Source organism: Brachionichthys hirsutus, chromosome 21 (assembly GCF_040956055.1).
Source record: "Brachionichthys hirsutus isolate HB-005 chromosome 21, CSIRO-AGI_Bhir_v1, whole genome shotgun sequence".
Taxonomy (NCBI): domain Eukaryota; kingdom Metazoa; phylum Chordata; class Actinopteri; order Lophiiformes; family Brachionichthyidae; genus Brachionichthys; species Brachionichthys hirsutus.
In genome coordinates this window covers 772,908-789,623 of record NC_090917.1, presented here as the reverse complement: position 1 = coordinate 789,623, position 16,716 = coordinate 772,908, and the positions used below count along the sequence as shown (strand labels likewise).

At 56.1% G+C, this 16,716-nt stretch overlaps 1 protein-coding gene across 1 annotated transcript; it reads left to right on the top strand.

Moving 5' to 3' along the window:
* The first annotated feature begins 1,842 nt into the window (after window positions 1-1,842).
* On the top strand, window positions 1,843-16,356 carry LOC137910364 (A disintegrin and metalloproteinase with thrombospondin motifs 14). Its single transcript, XM_068754801.1, has 22 exons — window positions 1,843-1,924; window positions 2,077-2,501; window positions 7,041-7,197; window positions 7,729-7,925; window positions 9,238-9,321; window positions 9,412-9,568; window positions 11,061-11,166; window positions 11,503-11,646; window positions 11,730-11,862; window positions 12,126-12,239; window positions 12,331-12,479; window positions 12,687-12,859; window positions 12,938-13,071; window positions 13,566-13,689; window positions 13,779-13,859; window positions 13,964-14,127; window positions 14,202-14,367; window positions 14,937-15,069; window positions 15,151-15,358; window positions 15,445-15,574; window positions 15,663-15,770; window positions 15,845-16,356. The coding sequence occupies exons 1-22, from the start codon at window positions 1,846-1,848 to the stop codon at window positions 16,354-16,356; spliced, it is 3,678 nt and encodes a 1,225-aa protein (XP_068610902.1). The 5' UTR covers window positions 1,843-1,845.
* The last annotated feature ends 360 nt before the right edge of the window (window positions 16,357-16,716 follow it).

Genomic DNA, 16,716 nt, shown 5'->3' with positions numbered 1-16,716 from the left:
GGACCAGAGCGGAGGGGTAGAAGGTCACTGTGGACAAGGACTCACCAGAGCGACGGGGTCGGAGGTCACTGTGGACCAGGACTCACCAGAGCGGAGGGGTCGGAGGTCACTGTGGACCAGGACTTACCAGAGTGGAGGGGTCGGAGGTCACTGTGGACCAGGACTTACCAGAGCGGAGGGGTCGGAGGTCACTGTGGACCAGGACTCACCAGAGCGGAGGGGTCGGAGGTCACTGTGGACCAGGACTCCCCAGACGGCGAGGCCGGACCACATCACTGGGAGACGCTCCCTGCGTCCCACCCTGAAGCAGCAGATTTTAATTCTTCCGCCTCTGAAGTGGTCGTCGTTATTTATTTACGGGTCCATGAATCCACGTCCCTAACGAGGACTGTCGGGACGGATTGTTCCGACGCGAGCGGCGCCGGAGGCGTTTGTTTGGCGTGCGGACAAACGCACGCTGCGAGAGGAGCTCTTTATTAGGGGGGGGGGGGGGGGACAAGGCTTCTAATTAAACGCTGCTCTAATGTGGAATGTCGTCCTGGCTTGGAGACGCAAACGGCAAACAGCGAGGATGGAAAAAGAGCATCACGAGGCCGTTAATGGTTTCCATCGCTGCTTAATGCACAGAGGGGGGGGGGGGGGGGCACACCTGCTCCACATAGACTGTCCTGGAGGTCTAGACCGGTCAGTCTTCACACCTGCAGAACCTCGGAACCGCTGGATCCGTTCCCTCGCTGCAAAAAGAACCGGTGCGCGCAGGGATTAGCCCAGATTAGGATGACGGCCTCGGTGATACACATGAGAACAGGGATTAAAGTGGATCTGGATTCAAACTAAAGGAACGGTGGGACGTCGTGAAGTTCCGGAGGAGATCCGGATCCAAGAATTCACCTTTAATAAACTCGTTGAGTTTAATATTGAAGTAAAATGCTGGACTGGGTGGTTCAAATATTTAGTGTCAATGTCTATTTGTTGCTGTTCTCTGTTTAAATAAAGGTTTTTAAAAGACACCCCCCCCCCCCCCTGTTGATCTACATTAACGCTCTAATCCCCGCCTCGCCAGACTTTGACGCGTTATGGCACCAACGCAAACACTTTCCATCCGCGCTAACAATAAAACGCCATTTAATAATAATATAACTTCTTAGAGGCGGAAAACAGTGTCCAAATGGTGCCTAAGGGGGGGGGGGGGGCTCCCGCTGTTGGCTCACTGGTCGTGGCGTGGAGCTGAGCGGTCCCACAGCAGAACCGTCGGTGCGTAATGGTGCACGACTGGTCGGCAGATGTTTCACCGACGGGACGCTCAGTCTGCAGACTTCATCTGAGCTCGTCCCACTTTTGTCTCGGCGCGTGCGTGCGTGCGTGCGTGCGTTAACTCGCCCTGCGGTCCCGCTTTAGAAAGTTATCCGAGGGGGGAAGGAACGGGACGCGGGGCCACCTCTCCGCTCCAAACCGTCCTGGCTTTCCACCGGGCGGCTGTCGTCATCAGCACCCCAGATATCCCCCCCCGTCCGCCTCCCTAAATGGCTGGTCCGGCCTCGGCCTCTGCAGATCAGCGCGCACCGACGGCTCGGAAGCAGCTCGTGGATCCGCTCCGCGCCTAGAGGGGAGCGCACGGGAACGCTCCGCGCCGAGCGGGGAGCGCACGGGAACGCTCCGCGCCGAGCGGGGAGCGCACGGGAACGCTCCGCGCCGAGCGGGGAGCGCACGGGAACGCTCCGCGCCTAGCGGGGAGCGCACGGGAACGCGGCTCTGAGGACGTTTCTCTTCGTGCTTCTCCTCCAGGAGGAAGGAACGGTCGGCGCTGAGGTGGCAGCCCTCGCCCCGCAGCGCGCAGCCCTCGCCATGGCGTGCACGTATGTTCTAATGTGCTTTTCACTCACGCAACTATTTTTGGATCACATTTGCGCTGCAGGAACGGAAGGTGAGTCCGTGTTTAGCTCTGATTTATTCACGTTGATGATTTCAGTGAGAGAGAACTTCATTCTGAGCCGGATTATCCTCATGATCTTTATTTAGGGGATGATGCATTAACGCCCCCCCCCCCCCCCCCCCCACCCCTCTCTGTCCCATCAGGAGCGCTCTCTGGGAAGCTCAGTGAATACGGCCTGATCATGCCGGTCAGCACCGACTCCCGTGGCCGGTACCTTTCTCACGTGGTCTCTGCTGGAAGTGGACTTAGAGGTGCTGCCCCTGCTGCAGATGCCCCCCCAGCCTCCGGCAGCAGGAGGAGGGTGCCCCGCGGCGCCCCCGAGATGCCCCCCGTCACCCCGGCCTCGGCCTCGGCCCAGCACTTGTTTTTCAACGTCACCGTGTTTGGGAAGGAGCTGCACCTCCGCCTGAGGGCCAACGGGAGGCTGGTGGCCCCGGGGGCCTTTGTGGCCTGGCAGGAGGACTTTGTGCAGAAGGCCGAGGAGCGTATCCACGGCGACTGCGTGTTCACCGGGGATGTCAGCGACATGCCGGACGCTTCTGTGGCGATCAGCAACTGTGATGGGCTGGTAAGTCACGGCTGCACACTGGAACGTTCGCCGTGTGGCGCCCGGCGATTTGGTGTCGCCTTCAGGAAGTCTTTAACGCCGTCACACGAGATTAACGTTCCAGCGGCTTCCATGTTCTCTCGGGTCAAAGTGCACGACAAATAAAACTCCGCAGGTTTGACCTTGTTGTTCACCTTCGGAGAACTTTTTCAAAAATGCCGCTCTCACAGTTGGAGATGTTTAAAAGGCCACTGCTGCCCTTTGTGGCCCAAAACCACAGAAAACTGCGCTGCCCTCTACTGGTGTGGAGTTCTACTGCAGTGTTTTCAATCAATTTGGTTCAATTTGGTTCACCTGTGTGTTTGTACTTCAAACCAGAGGATGGTCGAGGCAGAAAAGACTCCTCCGCGGGTTTCCTTTTTGCCTGAGGAAAGCCGCGTGTCTTTTTTATCCGTCGGACACCCGTCTGTGTTCATCAGAGGGTTAACGTTTGTCCCGGTCGGCGCTGAGCAGATCCAACATGGAAACCCTGAGGACCCTGCGTGCGTTTGTAACATACGAGGGTATGGATGGACATCAAACACGCTGCTAACGGATGAGACCCGTCAGAGGGAATCAGGCACGGGTCGCATTTCAATCGCCAAAATGATTTCGAGTTCTTCCACACACGGCATCCGTGCTTTTCGTTAAAGTCCCGGAGACACTTTATGTGTTTGGACTCTAACTTTGTCCAACTTCAGATGGTTGTTGGTTCATTCTCTGCACTCATATGGAGTTAATTGGGTCAATTCCTTGTGCTAATTTCCATTCCTTCGGTTTGTTGGTTTGTTTGTTTGTCAACAGGATTATGCAACAGATACTTGAATCGTTGCAGCATGATGTCGCCAGGACTTAACCCCTTCAGGGCCCGTCTAGATCCAGATAGACTGATTTCTTCGGCCTCACTAAATTTGACGTTTTCCAATGTTTTCTCTAATCATGCTAAAGGCTAAAGGCTAACTGGCTTTCTGGGATACAAATCGTTTGGTCTAAAGCGTCTGCTTGATGTGGAAGGACATGCAGGAGGGCGTGCTGATGGAAGGAGCCCGAAAGGAGGAGCTGGGGATGAGGTCCCTGCATGCGGGCCAAATCTCAAGTGGCTCCTCAAGCGCTGGAACTTCATCTTCAAACGGATTCCTATGGGCCGGGGGCGGGGCGTGGGCCGGGGCCGGGGGCCGATGCGTATCGCTGCCGCACGGGTGGCTTTGTTTGCTCCTGGAAACATCCGCCCTGGAGCGCACGGCAACCGCCTCGAGCGACTTTCCATGAGATGCTCAGCTATCAGAGTCCTGTGCAGCGAATCCAGAGCCATGACATCATCACAGATTACGTTAATCTGCCGTGTGCTCGTGACGGATCAGACGAGTCTCCTGACGGTCTGGCGCGACCTGCTGACCTCCTGCACGGCGGCAGCTGTGAACTATTGTTGCCGAGCGATGAGTGACGGCGGCGATGATTCCGGCGCGGCTCATGTGTCGGGAATTAGCACTGATTGAATTACATGTGTGACGGAAATACGAGCGCGGGACGAGCGCAGTCGGGAGAGCGCTATTCCTGTGTGCATCAGTCAGAGCGAGCGAGGGACGCCTAGCAACAGGCAGCAGGCTTCTTCGGGTGGGGGTGGAGGTGAGGGGAGAGGTGGGGGTGGGGCTGTTTCCATCCATCACGGATGGAAAATGCTCGCATGAATTGTTCTATTCATGAATGTTTGCAGGGATTCTGTGCCGGGCTGGTCCCAGTCCAGTATTCCAGTATTCCAGTATTCCAGTATCCTCCGGTGTTCCAGTTCTCTGCTGGCACCGAGGTGAAGTCGCTAAATTAGGGGCGCCGTCAGCGCCGCGGCTCAGCCAATCACGTGACTGTATTCCTCCCAGGGCTACTACTAATAGTACTACTGTACTATTAGTACTGCTACTAGTCCTCCTATACCTCCTACATTTTCCACTTCTATATTTGTAATTATGCCTCTATAGTACTGTATATCTCTAGCAGCAGTACTGTAGTTGTACTCCTCATTATATTAGTACTACTTCACTTCTTATTCTGCCTCTCGTGTGACGAGCTTTGAAATCTCCTGCTCATTTTCGTCGAGGCTCCTTCCATTTTGTTTCTATGCAGATGATCTTCGTCGTTACAAGTCTGATTTTCTCTTTGCGCTCCTCGTCTTCATCGCCAGCCCCTTTGTGGCTTTCATCTCATCTTGTTTGTGGATCAACAAAGGAAATTGCAGCAACATGACGTGTTTCTAACCGATCAACTACAAATGACTCGCTGGTCTATCTTTAGACGGTTACTGATGATAAAAGGCCACCGTGTTAGTCTGAGCGGCCTTTGATCTCTGGATGCAGGCTCGTAATGTCCCTCTCCGGCTTCCTGTGTTTGTCCGGCTCACTTTTATCGTTTCATCGTCCTCGCCGCTGCACCGAGTTGGTAGTGGCGTTAACTCAGAAACCCGACACCCCTAATCCCCAGGGCTGTAAAACGCTTCTGAAAACTGGATATAGATTTTTAAACCCACTTAAAATGCTATTTCTGCCAAGGTTTTGGTTGAACCGGCCGTTTTAACGAGGTTGTTTTCACCCGTGTTCCTCGGTTTGGCGGTTCGATTAGGTCAAAACGGCTCCTGCACGGTTTCCACTTCCTCTCCACGAAGCCTGGCGCGAAGGTTCGTACCCGAACGACGCACCCACACAGCTGGAGCAGCTGCGTGCGGTTCCTTCATGGCGTTATCATTCCCACGCACGCCGTGGACGCCGCTCGAAGCCGCTGCCGGCCTGCCGGCCTCTCAGAACTTACATACGGTTAATATCCGCCTTCAAAGTTGTTCTTACTGATGTGTGGAATTTAGTGTGGCGGTGAGCTCGAGGGGCAGCCATGTTTTTTTGTGTCCGCCGGACGCCTCCAGAGCAGAGACCCCTCCCCCAGATGCATGCTGGGAAATCCTCCGCCGAGGACTGTGGTTGTCTTCTCTCATGCAGCTGACATGTCCGTGGGTTCGTTTGGGCGATGATGTCACGTGTTTGTGTTCTGCTGGTCCGACCGCCAGCTTGGTAAACAGTCATTTTGTTGTTGTTGTTGTTGTTGACTCCGTTGTCGACCGCAAAAGAGCAGCTGAAACGAAGAAAACGTGGCTCCGTGGTGGAGGGAGTGTCCGTCCACGCAGCAGGAGAACGCCACATGAGGAAATGTTCAAAGAAGTTGTTTCAGAGATTTAAAACAAAGTAAATAAGATGATAATTAAGCACATTTCACTTTAGTGAAACAAGAGGAGCAGCAAGTTTTTCACATCCGAGAGGATCTGAAGAGATTTCATAAAGAAGATTCATTCTGCTGTACCTTTAACTGGAATTAAGACCGTGAATAATTCACTTTTCGTGCTTCTTCTTTCCCACATCTTTATTCACTGAGTGTGCGTCCCAGTGGGATCCAGGCCTTTAGCCCCTCCCCCAGATGCTCGCACGCCGGGTCCATCTGGTTCCTCTGTGGGACCTTCCAGTTGCTGCTGCTCCACCCTCTGAAACAAGAGACGGCGGAGGAAGTTCTCCAGCACGTCGGCTTCTTTGGCTCGCCGTCGCGTGGCGGCCCTTCAGTTCACGCCGTCTGCGTTGCCGTTGTTGTCTTCTCTGCGCCCTATTTAGAGTTCTTTTTGCAGCTGTAAACACGTGTTGTTGCCGGTAGCTTGTTAGCTTGCGTCATAATGATAGGATGGACGGGCGGCTCGCTTTGTCGGTCCCCAGGAAGGAGTAGTAGCCGTTTTCTGAAACGCAGCGCAAGGGCTTCAGGTGAAGAAGGCGAGGAGCAGAAAAACAGACGAGGAAGAACCCCAAAGTGAACAATTTACATTCAAGCATTTTTCTACACCTGTCCAGGTGCAGAAAGGGAATAAATGCAACTGGTGATGATGTCATGGTTGAGTGAAGCTGGATGCGCTTCATCTGAATATTTGCCTCCAGCCACGTTCGTTCTTCAGCGGAGACGCCCGACTGGAGGAGGTTCCAGTGGACGGGTCGCTCCGGTAACGCCACAAGCCATGTGGTGAAATGGATTGTTGTGTCGTCACGGCAACATGTTGATTGATTGTGTCGCTGTGCTTTCCTGATGATGTTGCATCCATCCAGACATCGATTCGTTTTCTTGCCGCTTCTCTGCTTTGCGGGTCACGGGAGCCGGGAGCCGGGAGCCGGGAGCCGGGAGCCTATCCCAGCTGAATTCTTCCTGCCTGTGCGTGCATGCTAACGCTTTTAGCCTCGAGGCTAAAGGGAAGCGTCGCTGGCGTGCAGGTGAGACGTTAGCTGCAGCGATCGCTTCCTCTGAACGGTGTTTCCAGGACTGAGAGGTGTGATGAGGGTCAAAGGCAAAAATAGAAACGGCTCCTTTGACAGAATCTCCTGGTATCCTGCGCCCCCCCCCCCCCCCAACGGTCCCATTGATCAGACACTATAATCACAGACTCCAGTGGAATTACTGTCCTCTGAAGGAGGAGGGGAGGGGCGGCTCTAATTTGGAGCCCTCTTTTTCCAGGCAGGTCTGATCCGAACTGATAATGAGGAGTTCTTCATCGAGCCCCTCGAGAAAGGCCAGCAGGATGTGGAAGCGAAGGGGCGTGTCCACGTGGTTTACCGCCGGTCGGCCATCAAACGGGAGACGGGCCAGCGGAGGGAGGAGCTCCACAACGAAGGTAGGCGGGCGTGAAGTCAGTGGAAACTGTGTGTGTGTGTGTGCGTGCGCATGCGTGTGCGTGTGTGTGCGTGGGGCTATATGCTACACATGAAATGAAGGCACGGACACGGTGCTGAAGCGCTGCAGAGTTTCACCGCCCATCACTGCCCCCTTTACTGGGCTCAACAGCTGGGAGAGTGAGGAATGCTGGGGGGGGCATTTCCTTCCGAGTCACATGACTAATTCCTCTCCTATTCCTTTCTTGCTGCAACAATCGCTCCAGCATCTGGAGGAGCGGCCTCGCTATCCTCGTGAACTCCGTTGCATTCTTCTCTAAAGCGATGCAGCTGCTCCGCGTCCAGCCCTCGACTCTCATCGAGGCGCCGCTCCTTCTGCAACGGCCCCCCTTTAGCAGCTCATCTGTGGATCCAGGATCTGTGCCGGACCCAACGGGCACGCTAGTGATGCCTGACGGAGGGACTGAATCGTTTAGCCCCCCCGGTTGATCCGGTATTCTGTTTCATGCTCACATTCTGCCCGTGTTTCGCAGTGTCGGACTTCGGGATCGCGACCCTCCCTGCGGCCTTGGACCTGGTCGGACCCGGGCTGTCCGAGTCCGAGAGGAAGAGGAGGCACGCCAAGAAGCAGGACTACAACATCGAGGTGCTGCTGGCGGTGGACGACTCGGTGGCTCGCTTCCACGGCAAAGAGCACGTGCAGAACTACGTCCTGACGCTCATGAACATAGTAAGAGCCTCGGAACATCCGGCGACGGTCCACCGATCGGTTGCTGCTCGGATGCATTTATTGATCAGCCTTGCAGCGTCCGGTCGGAGCCGGGCCGCAGACGTGCAGAATTATTTATTGATTCTGAAAAGTGGTTTGATTTTTTGAAATTTTATTTACACTCAAAGAATCACGTGTGGGGCGGAGCCTATTCTGATGACGGGAGAGGCGGGGCTAACCCTGGAAAATTCCAGGGATGCACTTTGAGAGATGCGAGCTGCCGCTTTTCACTATTTTTAGGTTTAGGGAGGAAATAAAATGAATATTTTACTTCACAGTATATAAAATAATTCTAAAGTACCGTAAGGAAACTCAGCTCTTGCCACACTTCTCTTTCTCTAGCTGTTTATGGATTAGCAGTCGAGGAGGCGTTACGGGTTCCAGCAGCTCCTACCACCATAATCTACTTACTGGGCCCAAATCCTCCCAGTCAGATTTCCACAGGGTGCTGGTTTCACTCTGTGACAGTTACCACGGTGGTCTGATTAGCTGGAGCCGACCAATCAGAAGGGGCAGGCCGGCGATGGAAGCCGGCGCCAGACGTCTGCTCGTGCTTACGTGGAACGATGTGTTTATCTAATTAGGATATTATTTTCACATCCCGCCTGCAAATGTTCTCAGCAGCGTCGCCCTCGGGCGGATCCAAGCTCATGTTGGAATCTAAACTCACCAGGATTGGTGGATGTTAGCGAGTCGTAACCGGAATCAGAATGATCCAGGCTGACCTGAGGTCAGATTGAGACCATCAAAGAACCGCGCCTCCTTGGTGGAGGTAACAAACGGGTCCAGTTCCAGCCGAGCGGCGCCGCCGGCCTGAGGGTCTAAAGTCTTTACTAAGCCTGAGCCTCGCTGTGTCTGGAAGAGCTCTGCCCCCCCAAATCTCCCCGAATCCCTTTTCCATGGCTGCAGTACCACCTGGAGACCCCCCCCCCAGGGACTGATGACAGGATGTCTGCACGGAGGCAGCACAATGGTTGCGTTGTGCGACCGGGCTTTGTCCACGCCGGTGTGATGCGGTGCGCCTAGCGCCGGCAGCCCACAGCTGCTGTTCTCATCTGCAGCCTAGCGGCCTCCTTCTGGCCCCGCCCACCAGCGCGGGCCGTCCATCCCTCAGCGGGACCTCTGCAGCGTCTGTTTACAGAAGCTCCAGAGTCTCCTGCTGCTTTTACTGACCCGGAGCCACGGTTTACTCGGGGGGGGGGGGGGGGGGGGGGGGGCGTGACACGCTCCGATTGGTGCTCCTCGTTTAACGCCGCCCCTCATCTCCCTCCAGGTGGATGAGATCTACCACGACGAATCCCTGGGGGCCAACATCAACATCGTCCTGGTGCGGATGATCATGGTCGGGTACCGGCAGGTGAGCCGCGCGTGGCTGATTGGGTCGAATCCCACCCGGGTACTGAACACGAGCGAGCGTTGTGCGATTCCGTCTCCTCCCTCCCTGCAGTCCATCAGCCTGATCGAGCGAGGCAACCCGTCTCGCAGCCTGGAGCAGGTGTGCCGCTGGGCCAACACGCAGCAGCGGCGCGACCCCGAGCACGCCGAGTACCACGACCACGCCATCTTCCTCACAAGGCAAGACTTTGGCCCCGCAGGTATGCAAGGTACTGTATTCCTCTCGATCGAGGGCCTGTGCAGACTGACTGCTGACTTCTGCTTCCGTTCACGAAAGGGTCGGCTTCAAGGGTCGCAGGTAAGGTGGAGGAAATGGGGTCGGGCCACGGCTCCGCCCCCGGCTCCCTGACACCTTTCTGACTTGACGCCAGCCTGGATTAAAACATGGGCGTGATGCTGAAGGGTTTTTTTTGGCATGTAGACAGAAACCGGAAATGATGTCTTTGTGATCTAACGTGTTTTTTGTGTGTCGTTCTGCTCTCCCCGGTAGAGAGCGGCTCGGTTCCTCTCCTAATGGCACCCGCGTGCTACCAGCAGGGGCTTCGATCCATTCACGTCGGTCGGGCTCGCGTCTCACGCTGGATTCCTTCTTTTCCAGAACTTCAGAGCTAAATTTGAAGCAAAACATCCTCAACTTGTGTATTTTTTTTTATCTTTCAAAGCACAACTGTCCTGTTTAGAGGATGACCCGGGGGGGGGGGGCTACCTGCTCTGCTGGTCGCACCTTCAGATGTTGCTGTGTTCATAACAAGCCCGGTTTCCACGGCGACGGCTCGGTGCTGTGTGTCAGGGCCGCCGGCAGACATCGCACCCTCTTGCCAGTGTTCAGCCGCGAAATCCGAATCTGCCGCTGCTGCATCTTTTCGCTTCCACGTGCAGAGCTCCACGGCTGCTTTCACCATTTACGCCGCAGCGCCGCTTTAGTTCACCAGATCACATCAACCGTGGCGTCCATCTTCATCACACGCCTCCCCGGCAGGCTTCGTCGCCGGCTGTCTGCCTGCTGCATCGTCTGCTTTTTAGCTGCATGCCAAAAATGTCTTCCGACGGTCACAGAGCATGAGAATCTATGCTGAAAGGGGGTCGGAACCAGCTGCACGCCTCCTGATCGGGTCATGTTTTTATCTTTGTGCTTTTGCTCACTAGTTTGGTGAAAGCGTTGCGACGGCGGCCGGATCTCTGCTTCTGGGCTTTCCGCTCCCTATCGCCTCCCAGCATGAGGGATAAAATAGTTCTGGATTAAATAATAGCGATCAATCGTTCCATGTTTTGCCAGATGAAACCATCGTTTGTCCTTAAGCGACATTTAAGGAAGTATCTTGACCCGAAAGTTCTGATTTTTCCAATTGTTTTGGTGCTTTAAATGGCTTGAGGATGAGAAAAGTAGCGGAATGCGTGAGTAGAATGGAAAATAAACCTGCAATTAATGTGTACAAAATGTATTTTGTAATAGAACTTCTGAAGAAAATGACGGTCAGCAGCTGTGTGGATGAAGAGCAAATGTGAAACAGGCATAATAATCCACACGTCTCACCCTGCGTGAGAAGGAAGCCGTCTTCTCTGCTTCCTGTTTGTCTCCCGGAGGCACGAACATCCTTCAGTCATCGCTGGAAGCACTCTGCAGCGCGCAGCGATGAAAACGTCCCGCCCTGCCTCTCGGTGCTTGATTATTAGGGCTGTGTGGTTTTGTCTGTTGCCTAGGTTACGCTCCGGTGACAGGGATGTGCCACCCACTGAGGAGCTGCACTCTGAACCACGAGGACGGCTTCTCCTCTGCCTTCGTGGTCGCCCACGAAACGGGCCACGTGTGAGTACGAGGATTGAAGGCCGGCCGCTTCGGCGCCGGTTCCCTGTAATTAACGGCTTCACCTGGTGACGGGTCGGCTCAGCAACGGATGCAAGGAGAACATCTGGCTGAATAATAACAGCGGGTGTCGTGCCGGGACACGGTGCTCACATTCCTCTGAGTAACCGACGAAAGCAAAATACGTCAAATTAATCTATAAAAAAAATGGTTGGTGTTTAAAGACATCCAAGAACAATCTAGATCCAGATCACCGTGTGGACGGTGTAGATCCAGTTAGGGGGCTGCTTGGGGGAGGTCTGTGCTCTCTGACTGCTTCCCCCCCCCCCCCCCCCCCAGCCTCGGCATGGAGCACGACGGCCAGGGGAACCGCTGCGCCGACGAGACCAGCATGGGCAGCATCATGGCGCCGCTGGTGCAGGCGGCCTTCCACCGCTACCACTGGTCGCGCTGCAGCAAGCAGGAGCTGGGCCGCTACATCCAGTAGGTGTCCCGTCCTCTGCGTGTCCGACGTCCTGCTGTCCCTGCTCACGTCCCCCTCTCACGTCCCCCCCCCCTTTGTTCAGCTCCTACGACTGCCTGCTGGACGATCCCTTTGAACACAAGTGGCCCAAGCAAACCGAGCTCCCCGGAATCAACTATTCCATGGATGAGCAGTGCCGCTTCGATTTCGGCGTTGGATATAAGATGTGCACCGCTGTGAGTACGCCCGAGAAACCCCCCCCCCCCCCCCCCCATAGCAGCCTTTTGCAGGTCAGTTTCTAATGAACCCGGGATGCAGCAGGGAAAACTGAAAGGAGAAGTCCAACCAAAGCTTGAAATCAGAATCATGCTGGTGGGAATCAGGGGAAGTTCCTCCTGGAGGTTTCCGGTCAAATGTCTCTGCAGCAGAAGGAGATGGAGGGGGGGGGGGGTTGTTCTAAAATGTAAATGGATTCCGTAATCATTGTTCCTTCCCTTAGTTTCGAACCTACGACCCTTGCAAGCAGCTGTGGTGCAGCCATCCGGACAACCAGTACTTCTGTAAAACCAAGAAAGGCCCTCCGGTGGACGGTACCGAGTGCGGCCCGGGCAAGGTGCGAGTGTTTTTGGGGGGGGGTGAAGGAGACAGAGGTGGCTTCAAACGCCCCTCCTTGTTTTGTGACCTTCTCTTTGTCGTAACGCCAGTGGTGCTTCAAGGGCCACTGCATCTGGAGGACCAGCCAGGAGCCCCAGGGCCACGACGGGAGCTGGAGCTCCTGGTCCAAGTTCAGCTCCTGCTCCAGAACGTGTGGGGGCGGCGTGCGGTCCCGCAGCAGGCAGTGCAGCAACCCCCCGTGAGTGGTCCCAGCGTTATAGCGTTTATTCATGACTGAACTGATCCCCGTAACGCTTTGTCGGGTTTGGACCGGCGCTGGACCATTAAAGGCCTGATCAGAATCTAAAATCAAGCTCATAATAACGCATAACGTCATTGTGATTTAGTTTCCTCGGCAACAGGACTCTGATCTAAGCTGCACGCTCTGCTCTTTGTCGCCGCTTAGGCCGGCCTACGGCGGCCGGGATTGTCCCGGGTCGGCGTTTGACTACCAGATGTGCAACACGGAGGAGTGCGCCGGGCCTTACGAGGACTTCCGCGCTCAGCAGTGCGTCCAGAGGAGCAACAAATACCACAAGAACGTCAAGCACACCTGGCTGCCGTACGAGCACCCCGACGGTGAGCCCGGTTTCAGGAGGCCGACGTCTTTATCCGACACCCGGGTGACCCGAGCCGCGTGTGCCGTTCTGATTGCAGAGGCCCGTAAATGTGAGCTGAGCTGCAAGTCCAAGGAAACGGGAGAGGTGGTGTTCATGAACCAGGTGATGCACGACGGGACGCGGTGCAGCTACACCGACCCCTTCGGCGTCTGCGCCAGAGGGGAGTGCGTGGTAGGTCCGAGCCTCAAAGCGGAAACGCGCTATAAATGTTTAGAGTTAAACGCGTTAACGCTCCCATCATTTTGCACTCCTGATTATGAAAACACGCGTTTGCAAGACGAGCGTCGATTTTGCCAAGCTTTTTTGGCGACGGGTCGTCCCGCCGGTTCTGGTCCGACATCGTTGGACGAGGCAGGCGGATGTTGCTGGTGTTTTGCTGCAGGGGGCGCCGAAGCGTCACTCGATTGTGCCGGGGCCCAAAAAGCCAGGGCAAAAACATCCTCAGGAGGATTTCTGATGACTTCACTGTAAATCATTGCGAAGGGAAGATGCTCCGCCTCCACCTGGCCGGCGTCGCGGCGGGCCAGCCGCTCAGTGTTTGGGCTTCCCGCCTGCTCCTTCTGTCCGGCTGTTTCCAGCGTGCTTCATCCCCTTTTTTCTCACGTCGTCGCGTTCCCGGCGGCGACGCCCTGATTCCGCTGACGTCTCCGCGCTTCCTCCTGCAGCACGCCGGCTGCGACAAGGAGATCGGCTCGTACAAGCAGGAGGACAAATGTGGGGTGTGCGAGGGCGACAACTCCCACTGTCGCACCGTGAAGCTCACGCTGACCAAGACCCCCAAAAAGAACGGTAGCCACACACACCCCCCCCCCGACCCGTCAGATCCGAATCCCTCATCCGGAGGAATCGGGATCATCGTCGTCTCTCTGTTTTGATAGGAATGCTGAAAATGTTCGACATCCCGATCGGAGCCCGTCACATCGTCATCGAGGAGAACGAGACGTCGCCCCACGCCATCGGTGAGTCCAGCTGTCTCCTCGTGAGACCGGCTGCATGTAATGGATTACTTCCCGGCCGTCGCTCCGTCCTTTCACCGGCTCCTCTTCCCGCATTCCTCTTCCAGCTGTGAAGAATCAGGTGACCGGAAACTTCATCCTGAACGCAAAAGGCGACGCCGCCGGATCGAAGAGCTTCATTGAGAACGGCTTGCGGTGGGAGTATTCCACGGAGGGCGACAAGGAGACCCTCAGAACCGCCGGCCCGCTGCACGAAGGCATTCTAGTTCTGGTGAGTGGACTCGGATTATCACGTTTAATCTGACGTAAAGCTGCGCGGGTTTAACTGCCGTCGCCTCCTCCCAGGTCGTTCCCCAAGAAGAGGAGGCAAAGATCAGCCTGACCTACAAATACATCATCCACGAGGACCTGCTGCCGCTCATCACCAACAACAACGTGCTGCTGGCGGAGCTGGACACCTACGAGTGGGCCCTGAAGAGCTGGTCCCAGTGCTCCAAGCACTGCGGGGGAGGTCAGGGGGCGTCGCCGTCAGCCCAATACCGATCGATCGGAACTCCCAACGAGGATTAGCCTCTTGCTTCCGTAGCGACGGAAAGTTAGGGAAGGTTTCCCGGTCAGTGGAACGTTTCCTGAGCAACGTCCTCCTAAACCACAGAAGAAGACGAAGGCGAACCAAAGAGCGAGGCTAAGCTAAGCTAATAGCCCGATTTAATTACGTATTATCACTTAGGTAGGATCTACTTTCTCTTCAGGCAGCACAGAACTCAGCTGCCGAGCTTTCAAACCAGAACCAATAAGGATAAACTGGATCCGGATCCCGATCTGGATCCAGTTTATTGCGATGCAACATCACGAGTCGTCCATGCCTTTGATTGGCTCGTTATTTCTCGTTAAAAACATTTAACAAGCTCTTGGAAACGAACAAACGGAAGCAGCCAATCAGACGCCGCCGGCAATGAGAATCAGAATCACTTCTGGTTCTGGGAGCCGATTCTCAAAGAGCAAATCGACGAGAAGATGAAACTAAAGCATCCGGTGCGGCTCGAATACTGATCATGTGATGTTTCCACCGTCCTCCAGGCGTGCAGTACACAAAGTACGGCTGCAGGAGGAAGAGCGACGGCCGCTTCGTCCATCGGAACTTCTGCGAGCCCAGCAAAAAGCCCAAACCCATCCGCAAGCGCTGCAACATCGCAGAGTGCAGCCAGCCGACGTAAGGGCGCCGCCTTCAGGGAGCCCAGCGGAGCGGGCCGGTGGGACGGTGGGACGGCCGGGTGACTTTATACCTTTACAGGTGGGCGGTGGAGGCGTGGAGCCCCTGCAGCAAGACCTGCGGGACGCTGGGCTACCAGGCCAGGCTGGTGCAGTGCATGCAGGCGCTCCACAACGCCACCAACAGGCTGGTGCACAGCAAGCACTGCACCGAGGAGCGGCCGGAGGCCAGGAGGACCTGCAACCGCACCCTGTGCCCCCCCCAGTGGAGGACGGGGGCGTGGTCTCAGGTGAAGCGCGAGCACCAGGCGTTAGTCCATCCTGTCCCGCGATTCTCGCTAACGAACGGACGGGCGTGGCCGCGTGTCTTCGGCAGTGTTCCGTGACCTGTGGCGAAGGCATCCAGCAAAGGCAGGTTGTCTGCAAAGCGAGCGACAACACGCCGGGGGAGTGCCGGGACGAGAAGCCGGGGGCCGTCCTCATCTGTGAGCTGAGTCCGTGTCCCGGTGAGTTCAGCGTCCCGACGGGGCGCTGAAGCCGCTTCGGGCGAGGAGCAGAAGTTCAACCTCGGGGTGTTTGTGTCTTCCCCACCAGGACGGTCGGCGTCTCCTCTCGCCGAGGAAACCGTGGAAAACGGCACAACAACGAGCGGAGCGGACCACCAAAGGGCACCCGACAACCCCGTCCACAGAATCTCCTCCAGTGAGTCGCCGCTCCTGCAGGAATCGACCGTGCGGTTTGTGTTTTTAATGGCGTCCCTCTCCTGGTGTCCCCAGATGAGCCTTGTCTGGGAGACAAATCCATCTTCTGCCAAATGGAGGTTCTGGCCCGGTACTGCTCCATCCCTGGATATAATAAGCTTTGCTGCGAGTCCTGTAACAGGAGAGGAAACCTCGCTGACACCCCGGCGGCCTCCACGGAGGACGGAACCACCGTTACGCCTCGCCCTTCAACGCCCACGACTCCTCTCGCCGCCACGACCCAGAATCCACCACAAACCACTAAAGCCTTCAGCAGACGGCTTCGCTCCACCGCCCCGGTGCCGACCGCAGCCGCTGCTGCCGAAGCCTCGCTGTCCACGGGAGCTGCTCCGCCCCACAGTCCCACCGCCGGGACGGGGGACTCGGAGCCGGGGACGCCTCTACCTCCAGGGCCGCCGCGGCCCACGGCCGACTCCACGAAGGAGCGCGGCCCAAACAGCACTTTAGGCCCGATCACTGCCGGGCCGAGGAGGGAGGATTTAGGATCGGAGAGTGACTGGAGTCAGAGGACCCCGTCGGCTCAGTAACGAGGTGCTGCCGGCACGCCGGCGCCGAGACGGTTACCTCATGGCGTCACTCCGCCCTCGATGTCGATGCGAAGCGGACGACAAAAAGGTGCTGCGAACAAAAACGACGACGGCGTTCGCGTGTTTTTATCTGTGTACGGTTGGGTCGGCCCGTTTTTGTCAAGTGCATTAGAACTACTATTGAACATGTGAAGAGAGGTCAAAGGTTACGGAGGCGCACGCCGGCCGGAGATGAGGGTGTCACGCTGGAATAACTATCAACCAGAAATCGGCGCCGTTGCTTTGCTGCCCTTTATCTGACCGGGGCCACAGGAAGCTCAAATTTAAACTTTAAAAAAAATAATTTGTTATGACAAATCA